Source organism: Gopherus evgoodei, chromosome 4 (genome assembly GCF_007399415.2).
Source record: "Gopherus evgoodei ecotype Sinaloan lineage chromosome 4, rGopEvg1_v1.p, whole genome shotgun sequence".
Taxonomy (NCBI): Eukaryota; Metazoa; Chordata; order Testudines; family Testudinidae; genus Gopherus; species Gopherus evgoodei.
The window spans coordinates 151,759,732-151,781,257 of record NC_044325.1 but is presented as its reverse complement, the minus strand read 5'-3'; the positions used below and the strand labels follow the sequence as shown (position 1 = coordinate 151,781,257).

The 21,526-nt window shown below is 49.9% G+C and overlaps 1 protein-coding gene across 3 annotated transcripts in view; it reads right to left on the bottom strand.

The window, feature by feature from the left end:
• Window positions 1-285: 285 nt before the first annotated feature.
• The window catches only part of LOC115651395, a 35,451-nt gene continuing 14,210 nt past the window's right edge, over window positions 286-21,526 (bottom strand). The window contains exons 1-5 of one of the 3 annotated variants that reach the window (XM_030562328.1): window positions 20,692-20,721; window positions 13,312-14,624; window positions 9,750-9,876; window positions 6,993-7,106; window positions 286-2,476 (exon numbers count right to left, since the gene is read on the bottom strand). In XM_030562328.1, the coding sequence (XP_030418188.1) occupies window positions 723-2,476; window positions 6,993-7,106; window positions 9,750-9,876; window positions 13,312-14,370 (3,054 nt within the window). In that variant the 5' untranslated portion in view covers window positions 14,371-14,624; window positions 20,692-20,721 and the 3' untranslated portion in view covers window positions 286-722. Of the gene's footprint in view, window positions 2,477-6,992; window positions 7,107-9,749; window positions 9,877-13,311; window positions 14,625-15,629; window positions 16,002-20,691; window positions 20,722-21,526 lie in introns of those variants that run through there. The other 2 variants (XM_030562327.1, XM_030562326.1) reach the window with 2 other exon arrangements.

Genomic DNA, 21,526 nt, shown 5'->3' with positions numbered 1-21,526 from the left:
CGCTAAGGTCCAAATCTGGGAATAAGGTTATAACAGTACCATGCAATGACATGAGAGGGCTCCCCTGAACTGTATGCCTTGTGTACCTGGAGCACGTTTCAAGGCAGCTCTCCCCTTCCCCATGGCCAGTGCGGGTTTCACAGAATCACAGATTATTAGGATTGGAAGGGACCTCACAAGATCATCTAGTCCAACCCCCTGCTCAAAGCAGGACCAATCCCCAAATGGACCCCTCAAGGATTGAACTCACAACCCTGGGTTTAGCAGGCTAATGCTCAACCACTGGCAGCTCTCCCCTTCCCCATGGTCAGAGTGTCTCTTGAGGCCTCTCTCTCCTCCCCATCTGAAGCAAGTTTCTGGGTGACTCTCCCTTCCCCTCTACTGATGCATCTTTTGTTGCTGCTTTGTCCTTCGCCGCCCTCAGTGCATCTTTCAGGGCTGCTCTCTCCTCATCCACAGCTGGTGCATCTTTTGTTTGGCATTCTTTGAGGCATGGTCTGGGGAGGCGCTGTCCTCCCCCATGCCCAGCCCACTTTGAGGGGCAGCTCTCCTCTCATCGGCCCCAGATTCTGGGGTCAACCTTTCCTTCCCTACAGCCAACGTGGTTTTTGTTGCCACTTTCTCCATACCTATGCCCGGCATGTGATTGGTGGTAGCTGCGTCCTTCCTCGTGGCTAGTGTCTTTTGAGGCCTCTCTCTCCTTCTCCCTGCCAAAACATCTTTCAGAGACAGCACATCTTTCCATGCTGTCTTTCCTCTCCTGTGCCCAGCCCATGTCTGGGGGTGTCTCTCTCTTCTCTTGTACCAGGGCCATTCTGGGGAGCGGCTCTCTCAGCCCCCATTCCCGGTCCATGTCTGGGAGGAGCTCTGTCCTCGGTTGGCCTGTCTCTGGGGGCAGCTCTTTCTACCCCACTGTCTGGTCTGCGTCTAGGAGTGTCTCTCTTCTCCCTTGTGCCAGGCCTATTTTGGGAGACAGCTGTGTCCCTAGCCAGCATGGTGCAGGGGCCCGTGTGGGTGCGTCGGTGTTTGACCAGGTGTGAGGCCTGGCTGAAGCACTTCCCGCACTCGGAGCAGGGGTAGGGGCGCTCCCCTGTGTGGACACGTCGGTGCTGAGCCAGGGTGGAGCGGTCACTGAAGCGCTTGGCGCAGACGCTGCACTCGTAGGGCCGCTCACCGGTGTGAGTGCGCTGGTGGAGGACGAGATTTGAGTTGTGGTGGAAGCTCTTGCCGCACACAGAGCAAACATAGGGTTTCTGGTCCAAGTGGATCTTACTGTGAGTCCGGAGGCTGGAGCTCTGCGAGAAGGCACGGCCGCACTCCCCGCACTGGTAGGGCCGCTCCCCGGTGTGGGTGCGGTGGTGCACGATCAGGCTGGACTGCAGCCGGAAGCTCTTCTCGCATGCCGGGCAGTGGAAAGGTTTCTCTCCCGTGTGGATGCGCCGGTGCCGCTGCAGGTCTGAGCTCTGCCTGAAGGCCCGGCCACACTCAGGGCACTGGTAGCACCTCTTAGATGGGGGCAGGCTATTGCTAGTGGGGGATCCTCCCATGATCACGTTCTTGCAGCAGGAATTAACAGGCGATGACAGAGGGGGCTGCTGTGCCTGGCTGAGAGTGGGGTGTGGCTGTGTCCTGTGCAGGGCAGGAAGCAGCTGTTCAGTGCACCGAGGAGAGACTGGCTGTTCCTTGTGCATAGGGGGGGATGTATGTTCCCTGCCAGGAGTGGAGGGCGGCTGTTCCCTGCGCAGGGGCGGGGGCGGCTGTTCCCAGCACACAGGAGGGGGCAGCTGTTCCCTGTCAGGAGCGGGGGGTGGCTGTTCCTGGCACACAGGAGGGGGCGGCTGTTCCCTGCTCAGGGGAGGGAGCAGCTGTTCCTGGCACACGGGAGGGGGCGGCTGTTCCCTGCTCAGGGGAGGGGGCGGCTGTTCCCTGTCAGGAGCGGGGGCTGGTTGTTCCTGGCACACAGGAGGGGGCGGCTGTTCCCTGCTCAGGGGAGGGGGCGGCTGTTCCCTGTCAGGAGCAGGGGGTGGCTGTTCCTGGCACACAGGAGGGGGCGGCTGTTCCCTGCTCAGGGGAGGGGACGGCTGTTCCCGGCACACAGGAGGGGGCGGCTGTTCCCTGCTTAGGGGAGGAGGTGGCTGTTCCCGGCACACAGGAGGGACAGGCTGTTCCCTGTGCACAAGAGGCGGTGGCTGTTTCCTGCATACAGGAAGGAAAGGCTTTTGCATGCACACAGAAGGACGCGGCTGTTGCATGTAGGTGGGACAGGTGGGGAGCTGCTGTTTCCCACCCTCAGAGCAGGCTGCTGGCTCTTCTCCACCCAGAGAGGGTTTCTTTCTCTTCCGGCCAGGGCTCTGGGGCGCTTTCCTCTTGGGCAGCCTTGGTGAGGCCTTTGGCATTGGAGCTGCTTTGACAGGTGCCTGCGCCTCCCCGTGGTGCTGCACAGCCAGCTCCTCAGCGCCCAGCCCCCTGCCGGTGCCTGCGGGGACCAAGAGAGAAGTGTTGCGTGAGCCGGGCCCCAGGCATAGGGGGAAGCCAGCAGAGGGATCTAAACTAACACTGGCTTGAAAGTGGAATTCAAAGTTCACAAAAAATATTCGAGTTTTTGGAAAAAAGTTTGTCCCAAATTGGGACAAAAAACCAAAAACTGGAAATGTTCCCCACAACTTGAACCCCACAATACTTGGTTTGGGACACACCGAGCTGCAGGAACGTGGGTGTGAAATGAAATGTGCTCCCTGGGATCCCAGGGTGCCTGTCTAGGCAGATGCCGTGCAGTCAGGAGTGCCTGGGAGCCCCAGCTCCGGGGCAGCCACCAGGCCAGTTGCTGATGGCCCTGGGAGCCGGGTATCCCAGTGCTTCCAGGCTCCTGGCGCCTCTGTAGTTCAGAAACCCCAGGCTAGGGGGCAGCCCTCCTGGTGAGCTGCTGAAGCGTTGGGGAGGGACGAGCTGGCGAGACACCAGGCAGGTTTTTGTCAGTCCCCAGCCTGCTTTCTTCCCAAATTCTTTCAGAACTGAGATGTTTCCATGGAACGCTTCAAATTTGGCAAATCATCATTTTGTGATGGAAAAAATCTCCAGCCATATCCCAAGTAACCCCATTATCTAAAGCAGGGCAAACTGTTTCCACTTGCATGGAACTGAATCAAAACAAACTTGGTTAAAACCAGAACAAGGACATCCACAAGGCCCAGTGCAGCTTTTTAACTGTGTTTTATTGTGTATTATAGTATACACAAATGCAAAAAGCCTGGGAAACAAGCAGGGAGAACTGGAAGTCCTGGCACAGTCAAGGAAATATTATGTGATTGGAATAACAGAGACCTGGTGGGATAACTCACATGACTGGAGTACTGTCATGTGACAGGCAGGCAGAAAAGGTGGGGGAGTTGCACTGTATGTAAGAGAGCAGTATGACTGCTCAGAGCTCCAGTATGAAACTTCAGAAAAACCTGAGAGTCTCTGGATTAAGTTTAGAAGTGTGAGCAACAAGGGTGATGTCGTGGTGGGAGTCTACTATAGACCACCAGACCAGGGGGATGAGGTGGACTAGACTTTCTTCAGGCAACTAACAGAAGTTACTAGATCACAGGCCCTGGTTCTCATGGGAGACTTTAATCACCCTGATATCTGCTGGGAGAGCAATACAGCGGTGCACAGACAATCCAGGAAGTTTTTTGTAAGTGTAGGGGACAATTTCCTGGTGCATGTGCTGGAGGAACCAACTAGGGGCAGAGCTCTTCTTGACCTGCTGCTCACAAACAGGGAAGAATTAGTAAGGGAAGCAAAAGTGGATGGGAACCTGGGAGGCAGTGACCATGAGATGGTCGAGTTCAGGATCCTGACACAAGGAAGAAAGGAGACCAGCAGAATACAGACCCTGCACTTCAGAAAAGCAGACTTTGACTCTCTAAGGGAACTGGTGGGCAGGATCACCTGGGAGAATAACATGAAGGAGAAAGGAGTCCAGGACAGCTGGCTGTATTTTAAAGAATCCTTATTGAGGTTGCAGGAACTAAGCATTCCTATGTGTAGCAAGAATAGTAAATATGGCAGGAGACCAGCTTGGCTTAACAGTGAAATCCTTGCTGATCTTAAACACGAAAAGAAGCTTACAAGAAGTGGAAGACTGAACAAATGACCAGGGAGGAGTATAAAAATATTACTCAGGCATGCAGGAGTGAAATCAGGAAGGCCAAATCACATTTGGAGTTGCAGCTAGCAAGGAATATTAAAGTAACAAGAAGGGTTTCTACAGGTATGTTAGCAACAAGAAAAAGGTCAATGAAAGTGTGGGCCCTTTACTGAATGAGGGAGGCAACCTAGTGACAGAGGATGTGGAAAAAGCTGATGGACTCAATACTTTTTTTGCCTCTGTCTTCACAAACAAGGGCAACTCCCAGACTGCTGCACTGGGCAGCACAGTATGGGGAGGAGGTGACCAGCCCTCGGTGGAGAAAGAAGTGGTTCAGGACTGTTTAGAAAAGCTGGACGAGCACAAGTCCATGGGGCCAGATGCCCTGCATCCGAGGTTGCTAAAGGAGTTGGCGGATGTGATTGCAGACCCATTGGCCATTATCTTTGAAAACTCATGGCGAACGGGGCAGGTCCCGGATGACTGGAAAAAGGCTACTGTAGTGCCCATCTTTAAAAAAAGGGAAGGAGGAGGATCAGGGGAACTATAGGCCAGTCAGCCTCACCTCAGTCCCTGGAAAAATCATGGAGCAGGTCCTCAAGGAATCAATTTTGAAGCACTTAGAGAAGAAGAAATTGATCAGGAACAGTCAGCATGGATTCACTAAGGGCTAGTCATGCCTGACTAACCTAACTGCCTTCTATGAGGAGATAACTGGGTCTGTGGATGAGGAAAAAGCAGTGGACATCTTATTCCTTGACTTTAGCAAAGCTTTTGATACGGTCTCTCATGATATTCTTGCCAGCAAGTTAAAGACGTACGGACTGGATGAATGGACTATAAGGTGGATAGGAAGCTGGCTAGATCATCGGGTTCAACAGGTAGTGATCAATGGCTCCATGTCTAGTTGGCAGCCGGTATCAAGTGGAGTGTCCCAAGAGTTGGTCCTGGGGCCGGTTTTGTTCAATATCTTCATTAATGATCTGGAGGATGGCGTGGACTGCACTCTCAGCAAGTTTGCAGATGAACTGGGAGGATTGGTAGATACACTGGAGGGTAGGGATAGGATACAGAGGGACCTAGACAAATTAGAGGATTGGGCCAAAAGAAATCTGATGAGGTTCAACAAGGACAAGTGCAGAGTCCTGCACTTAGGACGGAAGAATCCCATGCATTGCTACAGACTAGGGACCGATTGGCTAGGCAGCAGTTCTGCAGAAAAGGACCTAGGGGTTACTGTAGACAAGAAGCTGGATATGAGTCACCAGTGTGCCCTTGTTGCCAAGAAGGCTAATGGCATTTTGGGCTGTATAAGTAGAGGAATTGTCAGCAGATCGAGGGACATTATTGTTCCCCTCTATTTGACATTAGTGAGGCCTCATCTGGAGTACTGTGTCCAATTTTGGGCCCCAGACTACAAGAAGGATGTGGAAAAATTGGAAAGAGTCCAGCGGAGGGCAACAAAAATGATTAGGGGGCTGGAGCACAAGACTTATGAGGGGAGGCTAAGGGGACTGAGATTATTTAGTCTGCAGAGGAGAAGAATGAGGGGGATTTTATAGCTGCTTTCAACTACCTGAAAGGGGGTTCCAAAGAGGGTGGATCTAGACTGTTCTCAGTGGTGGCAGATGACAGACCAAGGAGTAATGGTCTCAAGTTGCAGTGGGGGAGGTTTAGGTTGGATATTAGGAAACACTATTTCACTAGGAGGGTGGTGAAGCACTGGAATGGGTTATCTAAGGAGGTGGTGGAATCTCCTTCCTTAGAGATTTTTAAGCTCAGACTTGACAAAGCCCTGGCTGGGATGATTTAATTGGGGATTAGTCCTGCTTTGAGCCATAGGTGCCAACTTCTCCTGGTGCCGGAGGTGCACGCGACCCCTAGCCCTGTCCCATATTCACCCCTGCCCCGCCCCCATTCCAACCCCTTTCCCAAAGTCCCCACCTCAGCTCTGCTCCCTCCCTGCCCCTATTGAACTCATTTCCCATATCCCCGCCCCGGTCTCGCCTCTTCTCCGCCTCCTCCCCTGAGTGTGCCATGGTCCCGCTTCTCCCCCTCCCTCCCACAGTTTGTTTATGTCACGAAACAGCTGTTTCGTGGCAGCAAGCGCTGGGAGGAGAAGCAGGGAAGGCGCGCTCAGGGGAGGAGGCGGAGGTGAGCTGCGGCAGGGGAGCGGGGCGTGGAACTGTCGGTGGGTGGAAAGCCTGTGCTTTGAGCAGGGGGTTGGACTAGATGACTCCTGAGATCCCTTCCAACCCTGAGATTCTATGATTCTAAAGTGTCTGTCTATCTCTCGTATTGACAGGCCCCAGCACCATAGTATGCAGGCACCTCACAATCCTTAATGTGTTTATCCACATGCACGCCTGGGAGGCAGGGCAGAGCTGTTATCCCCTGGGATGGGAACTGACACACACAGGGACTAAATGACTTGCCCAGGGTCACACAGGGAGTCTGTGTCAGAGGTCAAACAGAAGCCAGGTCTTCAGCATCTAAGGCCAGTGAGTAAGCACCAGGCCACACTTCCCGGTCATGCAGCTATCTGCACTACTGCATCGCTGTGCAGCGCCAAGCCTGGTGGATGTCAGAGTAACAGTAGCTTGGAAGTGGTGACCGTGAGAGTCTCATATCTGGATTCACCATGGTGAAGGTGGAAAGAAAAGGCAGAACATGTCTTGATTCTGCCTCCCCCATGGCTCAGTGGATCCAGCCGTGGGGCAGGGCTGCAGGAGCTCCTGGCTGTGTGACTAAGCTCTGCCTTCTCCATGGCTCAGCAGACGCAGCCAGGAGGCACTGCCACGGGAACTTGTGGCTGAGATCCCAGGATTTTACTTTCTGAGCTGGTTGATTCATCCCTCACCTGCTGGGACATCCCTCTGGGTCTCCTGCTCCTCAGAGGCTGCGGGATCTAGGATGCACGGCTCCTCCCGTCGCTCCAGCTGAGAGATCAGGGCTGGTTTGCGAACCGGAAAACCTGCCCATGGGGAAGAGAAAAGATGCAATAAGGGTGTGGTCAGCGAGCCCCAGGGCTTGGTACAAAGGTCCCTCTCTGCTGGGGAGGAGATGATGGGGAAGTGTGACAACCAGTGGAAGGAGGGGTAGGCACAATCCAACGGTGACAACCCTGAATCCACAGAGACAGATAAGAGCACTCTCTGCTCGAGCAGGAACCCCAGCTCAGGCAGGCAGGGAATACAGGCAGCTTGTGTGTGGGGTCGTGCGTGTATGCGTGTACTCAGATAGGGAACCCTAGGATAGCATCACAGGTTCAAAGGCCAGCAGGGCCCATTCTATCCAGACAGTTTGGCTTCCTGCATCGAGCCAGGTACGTAAAATTCTACAACAAAATATGTTTCCTTTGGACAGTGCCGTTTCAACTTAAGGAAATTTTTTCACACAAGCAAATAATTTTCAAAATGAAAATTCTTTGGAAAATATAAAAATGAAAATACTGCAGAATAAATGTTGTTTTGAATATTTTCTAAATTACATTGTTTACATTCTGGGCAGGGCATCGCAGGACATAGTACAAAGTGTCTCCTGTTTGTGCTGCAGTTTCTTATTTATTTATTGTTTGTGTTATGGTCAAGCCGTAGAGCCCCAGTCCTGGAGCAGGACCCTATTGCGCCAGGTGCTGTACAAACACACAACAAATAGACAGTTTGTACCCGAAAAAGCTCACAGTCTAGTACATAACAAGAGACAACAGATCTATACAGACAGACAGAGGAATACAAGGAAAAAACGATGTAACTGTTACCACGACAAAGACACAACAGTAACATTATCTAAATAGGTTTCAGAGCAGCAGCCGTGTTAGTCTGTATCCGCAAAAAGAACAGTAGTACTTGTGGCATCCAAAGAAATGGGCTGTAGCCCATGAAAGCTTATGCTCAAATAAATTTGTTAGTCTCTAAGGTGCCACAAGAACTCCCATTATCTAAATAGACAAAACATAGGGTGGGGGAAGTGGTAGAAGAGAGAGAACAATGTCATGACAGTTCCAAGATTTACGTCACGTTAGTTCCACAGGTATCAAGCTGTTTCACTGCAACATAAACAGGAGACACTTTGATCTAGAAAATAAGTCAAGATGTTTCAATCTGTACTAAGCAGCCATGGCCCTTAGTGTATTTAATAAATAAATAAATATTTTGACTATTATGTCATAAGATTACAAACCGTAACATGAGAGTACATGTTCTTGTGTGCACTGTATATAATGAAATAATGTAAAAATAATATAAAAATGAAAACAAAACACATTTTAAAACAATAGTTTTCAGACTGTCTGCTTCACGGGAAATTACAAGGATATTTGGTTTTGTTCTGATTCGGGGTGAAAACAAATTTTGAAATGTCGAAACGAAACAGAAATTTGGAGTTTTGACCAGACTTGCTCCTGCATAACCCAGGCCAGAGAGTCTTACCCAGAGATTCTTGCTTCCAGCCCATCGCAGAGGTGCTTAGGAAATTACTTTTCAAAAAAATGTTGATTAAAAGCAGTGGGGAAAGGAGTGGGTTTTTTTTTAACCTTTTCGGGATTTTGATGAAAACACACACATCTGGGGTTTTTCAGCAGCCGACACTCAACATATTTGATGGAAAGTTTTTGTGAAAATGTCAGTTCTGTTGAAAAATCCAATTTCCATAGAAAATAATTTTGATGGGAAAGTTTGAAACAGTTCTATGCTTCATGTGCATGTACTGTGTTTCTCAAGCTCCTTGAAAACAAGGGGTGCAAAGATTAGTCTGGGATTCCAATGCCACCTCCCACCAGGAACCCAAGACACCAGGGGATAGCCTGCAACTAAACTTGGGAAAAAAAGTTTCCAACACAACAGTTTCCGTGGAAACCATGAAGCTGCAAGATTAGCTGGCTCCCTGAGATGTTTAGAAATTTCATTTTGGCTCTTCTGACACAGAATTTTTCAAATATTCCATTTCTGTGGGAAATTTTTAATTTCTGACTTTGTTGTCTGAATTCTAGAAATGCAAAATTTCTCACAGAAAGCCCGCCAGACCTGGGCATAGCAGAGAACTCACCAAGAGAACTGCTAAAAGACTAGCCATCCAAACTTTATTTTCAACTAAAATTGGGACATTGAACATAAAAATTAGCAGAAATGTTCTGATTTGCTCAACATTTTTTGTTTTTTTCACTGAAAATTTATAAAAAACCCAAACCAAAAATTAGTTTCCACTGAAATTTTCCATGAAAAAAAAATCTCCATTTTCTGTCCAGCTCTACTCACAGCCAGCGCTGATCAACATTTTTTTGTTCAACAAAATTTTCAGATGAAAAACAGACTTTATTTCCAGGTAACAAAATTCTATTTTTCAACAAAAGAGTTTCCAGTTTTTGTTTTTTCTCTCTCGTTTTTCCTTTATTCCCCCAGTACTAAAACAGTAAAAGTCACAGGGGAGAGAAAGGAAAGAATGAGGGAAAAAACAGAGACAGACAATTTGGTTCTTGTTGAAAAACTTGAAATACTTGTGAAAAAATATTTTTAGTTTCTTTCAAAACAATTTTTTGGCAGAAAAGATTTACAATTTTCCAGACAGCTTTGCCCAGAGCTTCCACGAGGCAGGAAGTTTGGATAATCACCCAACTAACCCAGTGAGCTAATGCTCCGGTAATTCTCCTGCATGACAGTCCCATACAGCTGCCTCTGCTTCTCATCCAACAGCAACCACTCTGCCTCAGTCAGAGTCACAGCCACATCCTTGAACTGCACCGGCATCTGCAACCACAAAGACATCCTGCTTAGCACTGACCACTCCTGGATAATTCCCTGCTGAGCACTAGTTGTGCCAGGGACAAATCCTCCCCCGCACAACGCTGTGTGCCAGTCCTCCCTGCCCTGCTCAGTGCCAGCTGCTCTGGGGCCTATCCCTGGAATTAGGAGAACATGCACAGAAGCAGGGCAGGGTGTGACGTAGTGGGGAATTTCCCTTGTTATGTTGTATGTGAGCCTATGTGAGTCTTACTGTTTTGCATGAATGCTGTGTGTGCCTCAGCTTCCCTGTGTATTGCACCAATGTCTAGGTGGTGGGAATAAGGATGTGTGACTTTTGAGGGGACTGCTCTAGCTGGAAACAAGTCAGCCTTGGCTGGCTTGGGGCACAGAGGGGAGGACCCGAGTCCTGACTCTGGGCTCCCCTCCCCACAAGATAGACTTGGCTGAAAGTCACTGATTTCTGTGCTAACAAGTTCTGCCCTATGCTGTGTTCCTGTCGACTAATAAACTTTCTGTTTTATCGGCTGGCTGAGAGTCATGTCTGACTGCATGCATCTGACGAAGTGGGTATTCACCCACGAAAGCTCATGCTCCAAAATGTCTGTTAGTCTATAAGGTGCCACAGGATTCTTTGCTGCTTTTACAGATCCAGGCTAACACGGCTACCCCTCTGATACATGTCTGACTGAGGAGTTGGAGTTCAGGGCCCTCTAGCTTCCCCAGGAGCCCCGCCCAGGCAGACTCGCTGCGGGAAGTGCATGGTGTGGAAGGGGATGCTGAATGCTCCAAGGTAATAGAATCAGAAACTTTAAGGTCAGAAGGGACCACTATGATCATCTAGTCTGACCTCCTGCACAATGCAGGCCACAGAATCTCACCCACCCAATCCTGTATCAAACCTGTGTCTGAGCCATTGAAGTCTTCAAATCATGGTTTAAAGACTTCAAGGTGCAGAGAACCTTCCAGCAAGTGACCTGTGTCCCATGCTGCAGAAGAAGGTGAAAAACCCCAAGGGCTTCTGCCAATCTGCCCTCGAGGAAAATTCCTTCCTGACCCCAAATATGGTGATCAGCTAAACCCTGAGCATGTGGGCAAGACTCACCAGCCAGACACCCAGGAAAGAATTCTCTGTAGTAACTCAGATCCTAACCCCATCTAATATCCCATCACTAACCATTAGGCATATTTACCGCTAGTAGTCAAAGATGAGCTTAATTTTGGTAATTAATAATCTCATTCTACCATCCCCTCCATAAATTTATCAAGCTTAGTTTTGAAGCCAGATATGTCTTTTGCCCCCACTACTCCCCTTAGAAGGCTGTTCCAGAACTTCGCTCCTCTAATGGTTAGAAACCTTTGCCTAATTTCAAGTCTAAACTTGCTGATAGCCAGTTTATAACCATTTATTCTTGTGTCCATATTGGTACTGAGCTTAAATAATTCCTCTCCCTCCTTGGTATTTATTCCTCTGATACATTTATAGAGAGCAATCATATCTCCCCTCAGCCTTCTTTTGGTTAGGCTAAACAAGCCAAGCTCTTTGAGTCTCCTTTCATATGACAGGTTTTCCATTCCTCGGATCATCCTAGTAGCCCTTCTCTGTACCTGTTCCAGTTTGAAGTCATCCTTCTTAAACATGGGAAACCAGAACTGCACACAGTATTCCAGATGAGGTCTCACCAGTGCCTTGTATAACGGTACTAACACCTCCTTCTCTCTACTGGAAATACCTCGCCTGATGCATCCCTAGACTGCATTAGCTTTTCTCACGGCTATATCACATTGGCGGTTCATAGTCATCCTGTGATCAACCAATACTCCAAGGTCCTTCTCCTCCTCTGTTACTTCCAACTGATGCCTCCCCAGCTTATAACAATAGTTCTTGTTATTAATCCCTAAATGCATGACCTTGCGCTTTTCACTATTAAATTTCATCCTATTACTATTACTCCAGTTTACGAGGTCATCTAGATCTTCCTGTATGATATCCTGGTCCTTCTCTGTATTGGCAATACCTCCCAGTTTTGTGTCTGCAAACTTTATTAGCACATTAGCACACTTTTTGTGCCAAGGTCACTAATAAAAAGATTAAATAAGATTGGTCCCAAAACAGATCCCTGAGGAACTCCACAAATAACCTCCCTCCAGCCTGACAATTCACGTTTTAGTACAACTCGTTGTAGTCTCCCCTTTAACCAGTTCCTTATCCACCTTTCAGTTTTCATATTGATCCCCATCTTTTCTAATTTAGCTAATAATTCCCCATGTGGAACTGCATCAAATGCCTTACTGAAATCGAGGTAAATGAGATCCACTGTGTTTCCTTTGTCTAAAAACTCTGTTACCTTCTCAGACCCAGGAAAGTCGAAGCTGTGTGAGCTTCTTGCCCGGGCAACAGTATGCTCAGAGAGAGGAGGCTCCCCCACAGTCCTGACTGGCTTCGTATGAAGTAGTTCCAGAGCATCTCCCTGGTGACTCCATGACACCAAGCCAGTGTCGAAGGAAACAGGACACACACAAATGGGGTGTGCACGGTGGGGATTAGTGTGGGGAATGGTGTTCTCAGCCACATCAAACAATAACCACACCGTGCCCTGGACAGTATCTCTGGTGAGGAGGTGGCCCGCCTGTCAGCGTGAAGTGCTTCAATTTGGAGAGCAAATTCCCTGCAAGACAGATACCCTCACACAACGAATATGAGGACCAGGCTGGCACGACAGCATGAGGACCTCCTCCATTTTGGGAAACACGTTCCCTTCAAAATGGCTGCCCTCATAGAGTGAATCACAGACTCTCATGGAGACCCAACACTGGGCCTTTTCACCTTAAATCAAACCTGTTCAGATCCAAAGCTAGGCTGCGTACTTGGGAACTCACAACATTGCAGGAGAGAGCACTCAGATGTCACTGTTATAAGGGAAATTTTAAATGAGAGCAGACCGTCTCCTGCTCTCTCCAGTAGTATATTTTCCGGCCTCTTGGAACATCTTAGCACAGGTGTGTTTGAGATGCCATGTGTGGCAAATTCACTCCCTCAAAATCCTCTGATTAGTAGCACAGGCAGCTCTCGCTAGCTGAGGTCTCTCCTGTTGACCCTTCTAAGTTGTCGGGGCCACATGAATCCCCAAGTACTCAGATGCCCACTAGTGGCTGCTAACTTGGGGCACTACAGTTTTTAGTTGTCCAGCTGGGAGACGGTTGCGGCCTGGTTTACAGGGGGGATGTGCTAAGGATAATACAGCTGTATCTGCACAGCATCTGAATCATCAGGCCCAAGTTGACTCATGTTGGGCACCCAAACTCTGAAGCACCCACACTCCATGGAGATTCTTGAGCAAGGCTTTTGAGGGACAAACACAGGAACCCTGGCTCCCCTGTGGCCACAGTCTGTCTCCCCTTTCCACCCCAGTCCCTCATTGAGAATGTGATCACTCTCACCTGTAGTCCCGGCCACTGGGCCTCTGGCTGCCCCAGCTGGAACCCCTCAGCCAGAGCCACCGCTTGGGTGCCGGTCTCGGGACCATGTTCCCAGACCCAGCCCTGAATTTCCTCTGGCAGGATGGTCAGGAACTGCTCCAGGATCAGCAGCTCCAGGATCTGCTCCTTGGTGCGGCTCTGCGGCTCCAGCCAGCGATGGCAGAGCTCCCGGAGGTGGCTGTAAGCCTCCCGGGGCCCCTCGGCCTCTTGGTAGCGGAATTCCCTGAAGCGCCTGCGCTGTGTCTCTGGGCTGATGCCATAGCGATGCAGGATGGTGGCCTTCACCTTCCCATAGTCACTTGTCTCTGTGATGTCCAGGCTGCCATAGGCCAGCTGGGCTTTCCCAGTGAGGTACGGCTCCAGTCGGGTTGTCCACTCCCCTCTCGGCCACTGGCAGGCGTCAGCCACCTGCTCAAAGGTGGCCAGATAGGCCTCGATATCGTCCTCTGGGGCCAGCTGTGGTGGCTCCAGGGTTCTCCATGCAGGTGCTGGAGTTGGCTTAACCTCGGCAGGGGTCTGCGTGGCTGACAGCTGCTCCTCTTGACATGGTGCCATCTCCTCCTGCGGCTCGATTCCAGCCTGCTCCAGACCCCTGGGTGACTCTCTGGCCCCCTGGGAGGCGGGGTTTTCACACCCATGTGCACAAGTCGGTGCTGGCACAACTCCGGGAGGAGGCAGCAGTTCTGGTTCTCCAGGCCTGAGGGCGCACGCCGGAGCCGGCCTCACCTCTGGGAGGATGCGCAGGGCCTGCAGCACCTCCTGCCAGACATCCTCCCAGTGCTGCAGCATCTCCTTCTGCGACGCATACCGGGCCTGCTGCGGCGCCACCCATCTCAGCAGCTCCCCAATGGTGCCGGACTGCACCACAATAGGCAGCCTGCCCGACCGCTCCAATCCCACATCTGGCTCGGGCCCAGCTGAGGCCTGCTGCTCCGTCAGCCCAGCGGGGCACACCGACTGCTCCACATGGATCTGAAACTGCAGGTCTAGGGCCCCGTCTGCCCCCTGCTCTGCAGCCATGGATGCTCCCCGGGGGTGTCCTTATCCCAGCAGGGGATGAGCCCAGACCCCAGGCCTTTCGGTCTCATTCATGCCCCTGGCAGGGAGCATCCAGCCTCTGGCTTCCAACCTCAGTGTCCCATTTTTGACACCATGTGAGCCGGCTGGGGGATCAGGTCCGAGGGCCCAGAAGCACAAACTGTCTCACAAAACCAGAGCAACCTCCTGGAGCCGGCAATGCTGCGGTCTGGAAAGAGGGGCTTCTCCCACAGCTCCTGAGAGGGCAAGAGAAACACAGACAGTGAGGGGGCAATTCCGTGGTACTGAGGGATTTGAGTGCTTAGCTCACCCTGCTCACTCCTGGTAAAAACGACAACGGCCGAGTTGTCCCTGGGACTGTGCGTCATGTTCACTAACACTCCTATCCTCCTAGTGTGGACACACCCTTCCCTGCCAGAAAAGTTGTGTGTTCTTACAGCCAGCTAGTGACACCTCTCCTTGTCAGAGAATCGTCCCAGCAGGGGGGATGCAGCAATGAGGGGCACAAACCAGGGACCTGGGGAAGCCGAGTTCAGTTCCCTGCTAGACTCTGTATGTGAGCCTGGGACAGTCACGCATGCATGCAGAGCTTCCAGAGAAAAACCTGTAACAGAAAGGCCCCTGCCCACCACCTCTCCCACTTCCCTGCCCCAACAGGTCCCTTTATGACCCTCCCTCCACATGTACCCCTAGGGCCCTGCCCCTTGTCAGCACAGCCAGCCCCCTCCTTGCCCTGTGGAAGGTGATATAGGGTTGCAGCTGTGTTCATTAGAGTTTGTCTACACAGGGAATTTGGCTGGCATAGCAACAGTGCAATAACCATAGGTTAGTTGGCCTGAATCTGCCCCCCACCCAACATGAGGCTCACACAAATGGCCATCTGGCCTGATCCCCAGAGGAAGCATAGAATATCAGGGTTGGAAGGGACCTCAGGAGGTCATCTTGTCCAACCCCCTGCTCAAAGCAGGACCCATCCCCAGACAGGTTTTTACCCCAGTTCCCTAAATGGCCCCCTCAAGGACTGAACTCACAACCCTGGGTTTAGCAGGCCAATGCTCAAACCACTGAGCTATCTGTCCCCTCTGGGAGCACATGGGATGCTGGATGGGTCTGTTGCCACCCCCCTCCCCCAAGTTCACACACTTCGTAATCCTTCGCCTCCTCTCACACAAACACCCCCCAACTCGTTCTGTTAGCATCACACTCCTCCTGCCCTTTGCCCCCACGCGCATCCTCCCCACCCGCAACCGCTGGGGTTTTGTTCAGCCGGGCCGGCAAGCCCCCCCCCCCTCTGTGCGCAGGGAGAAAGCTGCAGCGTGGTTAAACCCGCCTTTGTTCTCTCCAGTTCCGCCTTTGGGCTGAGTTTCCTTGTAGTGTCTAACTCCTCCCTACTTGTGCCCTGCATTTTAACCCCTCGTTAGCCTGCGCCGTTTCCACTGTGCTTAGCGCTTCCACTGCATTTGGACAGAGAATTCCTCCTCCCTCCTGCCACTTGGACAGAAGCCTCTCGGAAACGGGGGAAATGTTTTACAGGCAGAATTTCCCACTGACTAGTTTGCAGATGACACAAAGCTGGGTGGGGGATTACCAACACTTTGGAGGATAGAGCTAAAATTCAGAGGGATCTTGATAAATTGAAGAACTGGGTTACAGACAATAAAATGAAATTCAGCAAAGAGAAATGTAGAGTGCTGCACTTAGGGAAGAAAAACCAAATGCACAGACACAGAATGGGGGAAAACTGTCCTGGCAGCAGCACTGCTGAGAAGGATCTGCGAGTTGTGGTGGATCACAACCACAACATAAGCCAGCAATGCGATGCTGTTGGAAAAAAGCAAATGCAATTTTCGGTTGCTTTAACAGAGGCACAGCAGGCAAGTCATGGGAGGTGACAGTACCGCTCTACTCGGAGCTGGTTAGGCCTCGGCTGGAGTTGTGTCCAATTTTGGTCACCAATGTACAGAAAGGATGTAGAGAGAAACTGGAAAGGACCCAGAAGTGAACGACAAAGATGGTCACAGGAATGGAATGCAAGTCATGTGAGCAAAGGCTGAAGGAACTGGATATGTTTTGTTTGGAAAAGAGGTGATTAAAGAGAGACGTGATAGTGGTCTTCAAATACTTGAAAGGCTGCCGTAAAAAAGATGGAGAAAAGAGGCAAGAGGCAATGGGTTCAAACTAGAGCACAGAAGATTTATGTCTATAGTGGCAATTGAGTGACAAAACTTTTGTCGTTCAGAGGGGCAAACCACTCTCTCCCAAGACAAAAGTTTTGCTGCGGCAAGTGTCATTGTGAACAGTGTGTTGTCAGCAGGAGCGCTCTCCTGTCGACAATGTGAACGCTGTTCATGGGAGATGCAAGTATTTTGCTGGCAAGAGTGCCGACAAACAGCGGCTACACTGCCCGACTTTTAGCGACACAGCTGTGTTGACGAGGCCATGTCGCTAAAAGCTGTGTAGTGTAGACAAAGCCTAAGATTAAATCTCAGGAAAAACTTCCTAACTGTAAGAAGAGTAAGACAATGGCACAGACCTGCCTAGGGAGGTCGAGGTCACTGGAGGTTTTCCAAGGGAGGCTGGATAACCAGCTGTCTTGGATGGGTTAGTGTAACGCCTGGCTAGAAAGGGTTAAACATCCTGCAAAATAAATAACCCTCAAAAGACATGTGGGGAGATAATGTTTGTGTTTTTATGTATTTACATATGTATGAGTGAGGTCCACAATGTAATCAACACACTCTATGCTGTATTCTGATATCATTTAAATTAATTGTAATGTACTGTGAATGGTGGAAGAACAAGCAAATTGCCTTATGTTAATTCATATAGCTAAGTACCGGTGATGGACCTCCTTCAAAGTCATCCTAGTTACCTTTTGTTCCCTGAGGAACTCCCAGCTTGTCAAAAGAGACCAGCACAGGCAGACATGGGTTCAAGGCCCAGCTCTGCCAGGGATTCCCTGCATGACCTTGGGCAAGTGATTGAATCGCTGGGAGCCTCAGTTTTCCCTATCTATAAAATGGAGATAACGCTCTCCTACCTCACAGAGCCATGTCAGGATAAAATCCATTCATCTCTGAAATACTGCCAAACCCTGATGCTCAGGAGCCAGGTCCCCAAAATCTTGAGATTAGCTTAAATACCTTGTCACTTCACTATTTAAAAAAACAATTTTGGAGCCTGTTTACTCGCCTGCTGGTGTGTGGGCCATTAGGTGCCACGTTTAGCAGCTTTTTCCCCCCAATCATGAGGCCTGGAATCTTACAGACCAGGGCCCCATTGCACTAAGGCTCGCACACAATGGAGCAAGGGACTGATAAGCCCCTAGAGAGACCTCTAGGGATTGTCATGCAGGAAATGTACAGGTATAATAATAGCAGTATAATTATTAAACGCTCCATGTAGATACTCTTCCAGAGTGCTTGTTTCCCAGTTCAGTTTATAACCAGATGAGCTATATGCTACTGAATGTCCCTGTGTAGCATTTGTTGTTTTTTTTCAGTGGAGAGGGATGGAGTTTCCTTTCTGATTAAATAGACAGACATCATCTTGTTTTAATATCTCCTGTTGATCTGAGCCACCTCTGGGGCTGGAGGCAGCAGGGGCTGATGATACAGGAATCTGTCACCCAGCACAGAGTTTTTACTAGATCAGAAGAGGAGATGTAGATCTGAATTACTGATGCTGGAGTGGAATGAACTCAGATGAGACAATTTCATGTGCTGCCTCTAGTGAGACTGGAAAATATTTAGATTGAGGCGGAGCTGGTGAATTTTCATCTTTCATCAAAATGTGGGTGGGGTTTTGAAAGGAAACAGTTTTTCATCAAAATGGACATTTTTGCAAATATGTATTACATTTTTTTTGTCAAATTCCTTGATTTTCACTGGAAAAAAATCCAAATTCCGAAACCCAATAAATGTTCAGTTTTCAGTAATCAAAGCCCAACAGAGTTTCAGCTTTAAAAACAAAACCGTTTGGGTTTCAGAAAAGTAAAGAACTTTCAGTTTTTCAAGGGAAACCAAAATATTAAGACAAAAATGGAATATATTTTAAAAGAGGGAGGAATAATTTGCTTCCCAATCCATCAACTCATCTGTGTCTTGTACTTTGTGCTAAGGGCAGGGCTACCCTCAGCGTTGGGTGCTGCTTGGTACAGAGACTACACAACCAAGGATGCCCTCTCTATTTGGATTGTGAGAGAAGAAATCGCTCTCCCACTGCCCAGAGCCCAAATCCTGTTGCCGATGGGCAGAAGCACATTGAGATCTGGATGGACATGTTTGCCAATCGCAATTTAAGGCTCCTGGAGTCTGGCTGAGGGGTTGATGTTTGTTGACAGGCGCTTTCCCGAGCTGGCTAGAGACACAGGGCTGGCCTTCGGTAAAATAGCATCCTGAGGAAGCCTTTGGTGCCTTTCCTTTGAATCTGGATATGGTGTGTGTGTGGGCAGGGGGGAATGGACGGAAGGGGGCAGCTCCATGTACAGTGGCCCCTCCCCCTATGGCTGGGGAGTGATGGGGGAAGGCAAGGTTATTGTAAGGGATTGTGGTATTGCCACACATCCTTCTGCACTGCCTTCAGAGCTGGACAGCTGGAGAGCGGCAGCTGCTGGCCAGGCTGGGACCCCCAGTTTGAGAAAAGCTGGTTTCCTCTGTGAAATCTGTATAGTACAGGGTAAAGGTACACAAAAGACCAGATTTCACAGGGGAGACCAGATTTCATGGACCTTGATGCATTTTTCCTGGCTGCGAATTTGGTAAGGCCCTACTGATCACCCATATCGCCCACTCACAAGGCAGGCTCCGTAGAGACAACAGCAGCAGCGGTGCCCCTCATGAGCCCCCCAGACTCACACTGCTGTTCACAACACTGCTCACCCCACCACCCACATTATAGAAGGGAAAGCAGAACTTACCCTCAAAAAGCTGAGGCACTAGGACACCTGCCCCTGACAGCTCTGCACTTGTCACTCCCACGCCCCCATGTCTGTCTCAAACAGATGGACTCTCCCTTAGATACCCCCATCTGATCCAGAGCCAGGGCATCCCTCCTGCACCACAGATCCCACTGTGGCAAAAGCTCGCAGTCCCTCTGTGCACCCCAGCCCCACAAAAGTCTGGCTCTAGGGCTGGGGGATCACTCCCCACTCATGCCCCAGTCAGAGTGTTGGGGTCCCTCCTGCTTCACTTTGGTGGTGACAGGGCCCAGAGCTAGGGGGAGTGGAGAGGTACATGCCTATCTGTTTCCCTCTCACCTCCAGAAGCCACCCTCAACTCACCGCCCACCATAGGGCCTGGCCCCTGCTCTGCTCCTAGACTGGGTCTTGCTCCCTTCATCAAGGCCCGACTGTGCTGCATGTGCACCTGTAACCCCCCGCCCAGGTATGGTGCTCTGTCCCCGTTAGTGGCACAGAGACCACTTAGGGATTAAAGTGGCTGCTACAGCCTTAGCTAAGAGCCATGTGGCTTTTAGCTCATGTGGTAGAGACTCACATATTTAGCTCCAGCAGTCTCAGGTTTGATCCTGCCTGCTGATGACTGGGGCCTGCCGATGGTACATACTTACTCCCCTGGGGGGTAAGTGGGGGCTCCATCCAGAACAGAGGGCAGGCAGTGTTTGAGAAGAATTGTTCCCATCATTCAGCACAAGGCGCTGCTCCCCTGCCCAGCGCTGGTCCTTTCCCGGGGCTGAGATGCAGCTGAGTCTGAAGTGGGGCGTGAAGCCTGTTTATACAGGTGTTCTTCACCTGGCAATGATCTACAGCTGACTTTGGGGCCAGGCCTGGGGGCACGCGCCCTCTCTGCTGGGATCCCCCAGGCTGGGCGTCACTGTTGCATTGAGTCCAGCTGTCATAAACAGATAGCTAAGGGTTAATGTCTCTTTCACCTGAAGCACCTGACCAGAGGACCAATCAGGAAACCGGATTTTTTCAACTTTGGGTGGAGGGAATTTTGTGTCTGAGGTCTTTGTTTTCTGGCTGCCTGCTTTCTCTGAGCTTTGGAGAAGTAGTTCTGTTTTCTAATCTTCTGTTTCTAAGTGTAAGGACAAAGAGATCAGATAGTAAGTTATATGGTTTCTTTTCTTTGGTATTTGCATGAATATAAGTGCTGGAGTGCTTTAATTTGTATTCTTTTTGAATAAGGCTGTCTATTCAATATTCTTTTAAGCAATTGCCCTGTGTTGTGTCATCTTAATACAGAGAGACCATTTGTATGTATTTTTCTTTCTTTTTATATAAAGCTTTCTTTTAAGACCTGTTGGAGTTTTTCTTTACTTCAGGGAAATTGAATCTGTACTCACCAGGGAATTGGTGGGAGGAAGAAATCAGGGGAGATCGGTGTGTGTTGAATTGGCTAGCCTAATTTTGCATTCCCTCTGGGGGAATAGGAAAGTCCTTTTTGTTTCCAGGACCGGGAATGGAGAGGGGGAGTCACTCTGTTTGGATTCACAGAGCTTGTGTCTGTGTATCTCTCCAGGAGCACCTGGAGGGGGGAAGGGAAAAAGGATTATTTCCCTTTGTTGTGAGACTCAAGGGATTTGGGTCTTGGGGTCCCCAGGGAAGGTTTTTCAGGGGGACCAGAGTGCCCCAAAACACTCTAATTTTTTGGGTGGTGGCAGCAAGTACCAGGTCCAAGCTGCTAACTAAGCTTGGAGGTTTTCATGCTAACCCCCATATCTTGGACGCTAAGGTCCAAATCTGGGACTAAGGTTATGACATGGTGGCAGTGGGTGGGATCTAGACAGAATCCAGAAGCCAGTAGGAATATTATATTTTTCTTTTCTCTGCTAAGGGCTTTTTAGCAGAGAGAAACAGTTTGGTTTTAAAAGGGAACCAGAGAGAATTTTTTTTTCTGCTCTCTCTGGCAGTTTGTGGCTTGCATGTTAAGCAAGAAGTCGTGAAGGTGCTATCACGAGTCTTTTGTCACACAATAGCACTCCCATTGAGAGTCATACCAGCACTATATAAATGCAAATAAAGTGGTTTTTCAGGTTTACTTAACATTGAAGATTAGCTAAAGGCACTGTTGCTAGGCAGACTTCAGGAGGCAACAGAGAGCCTGCAGTTCAGAAGAGAAACACCGGAGGGCACCCCAACACAAGAAAACAGGAACCATGTCTACCAAGGCAAAAATTG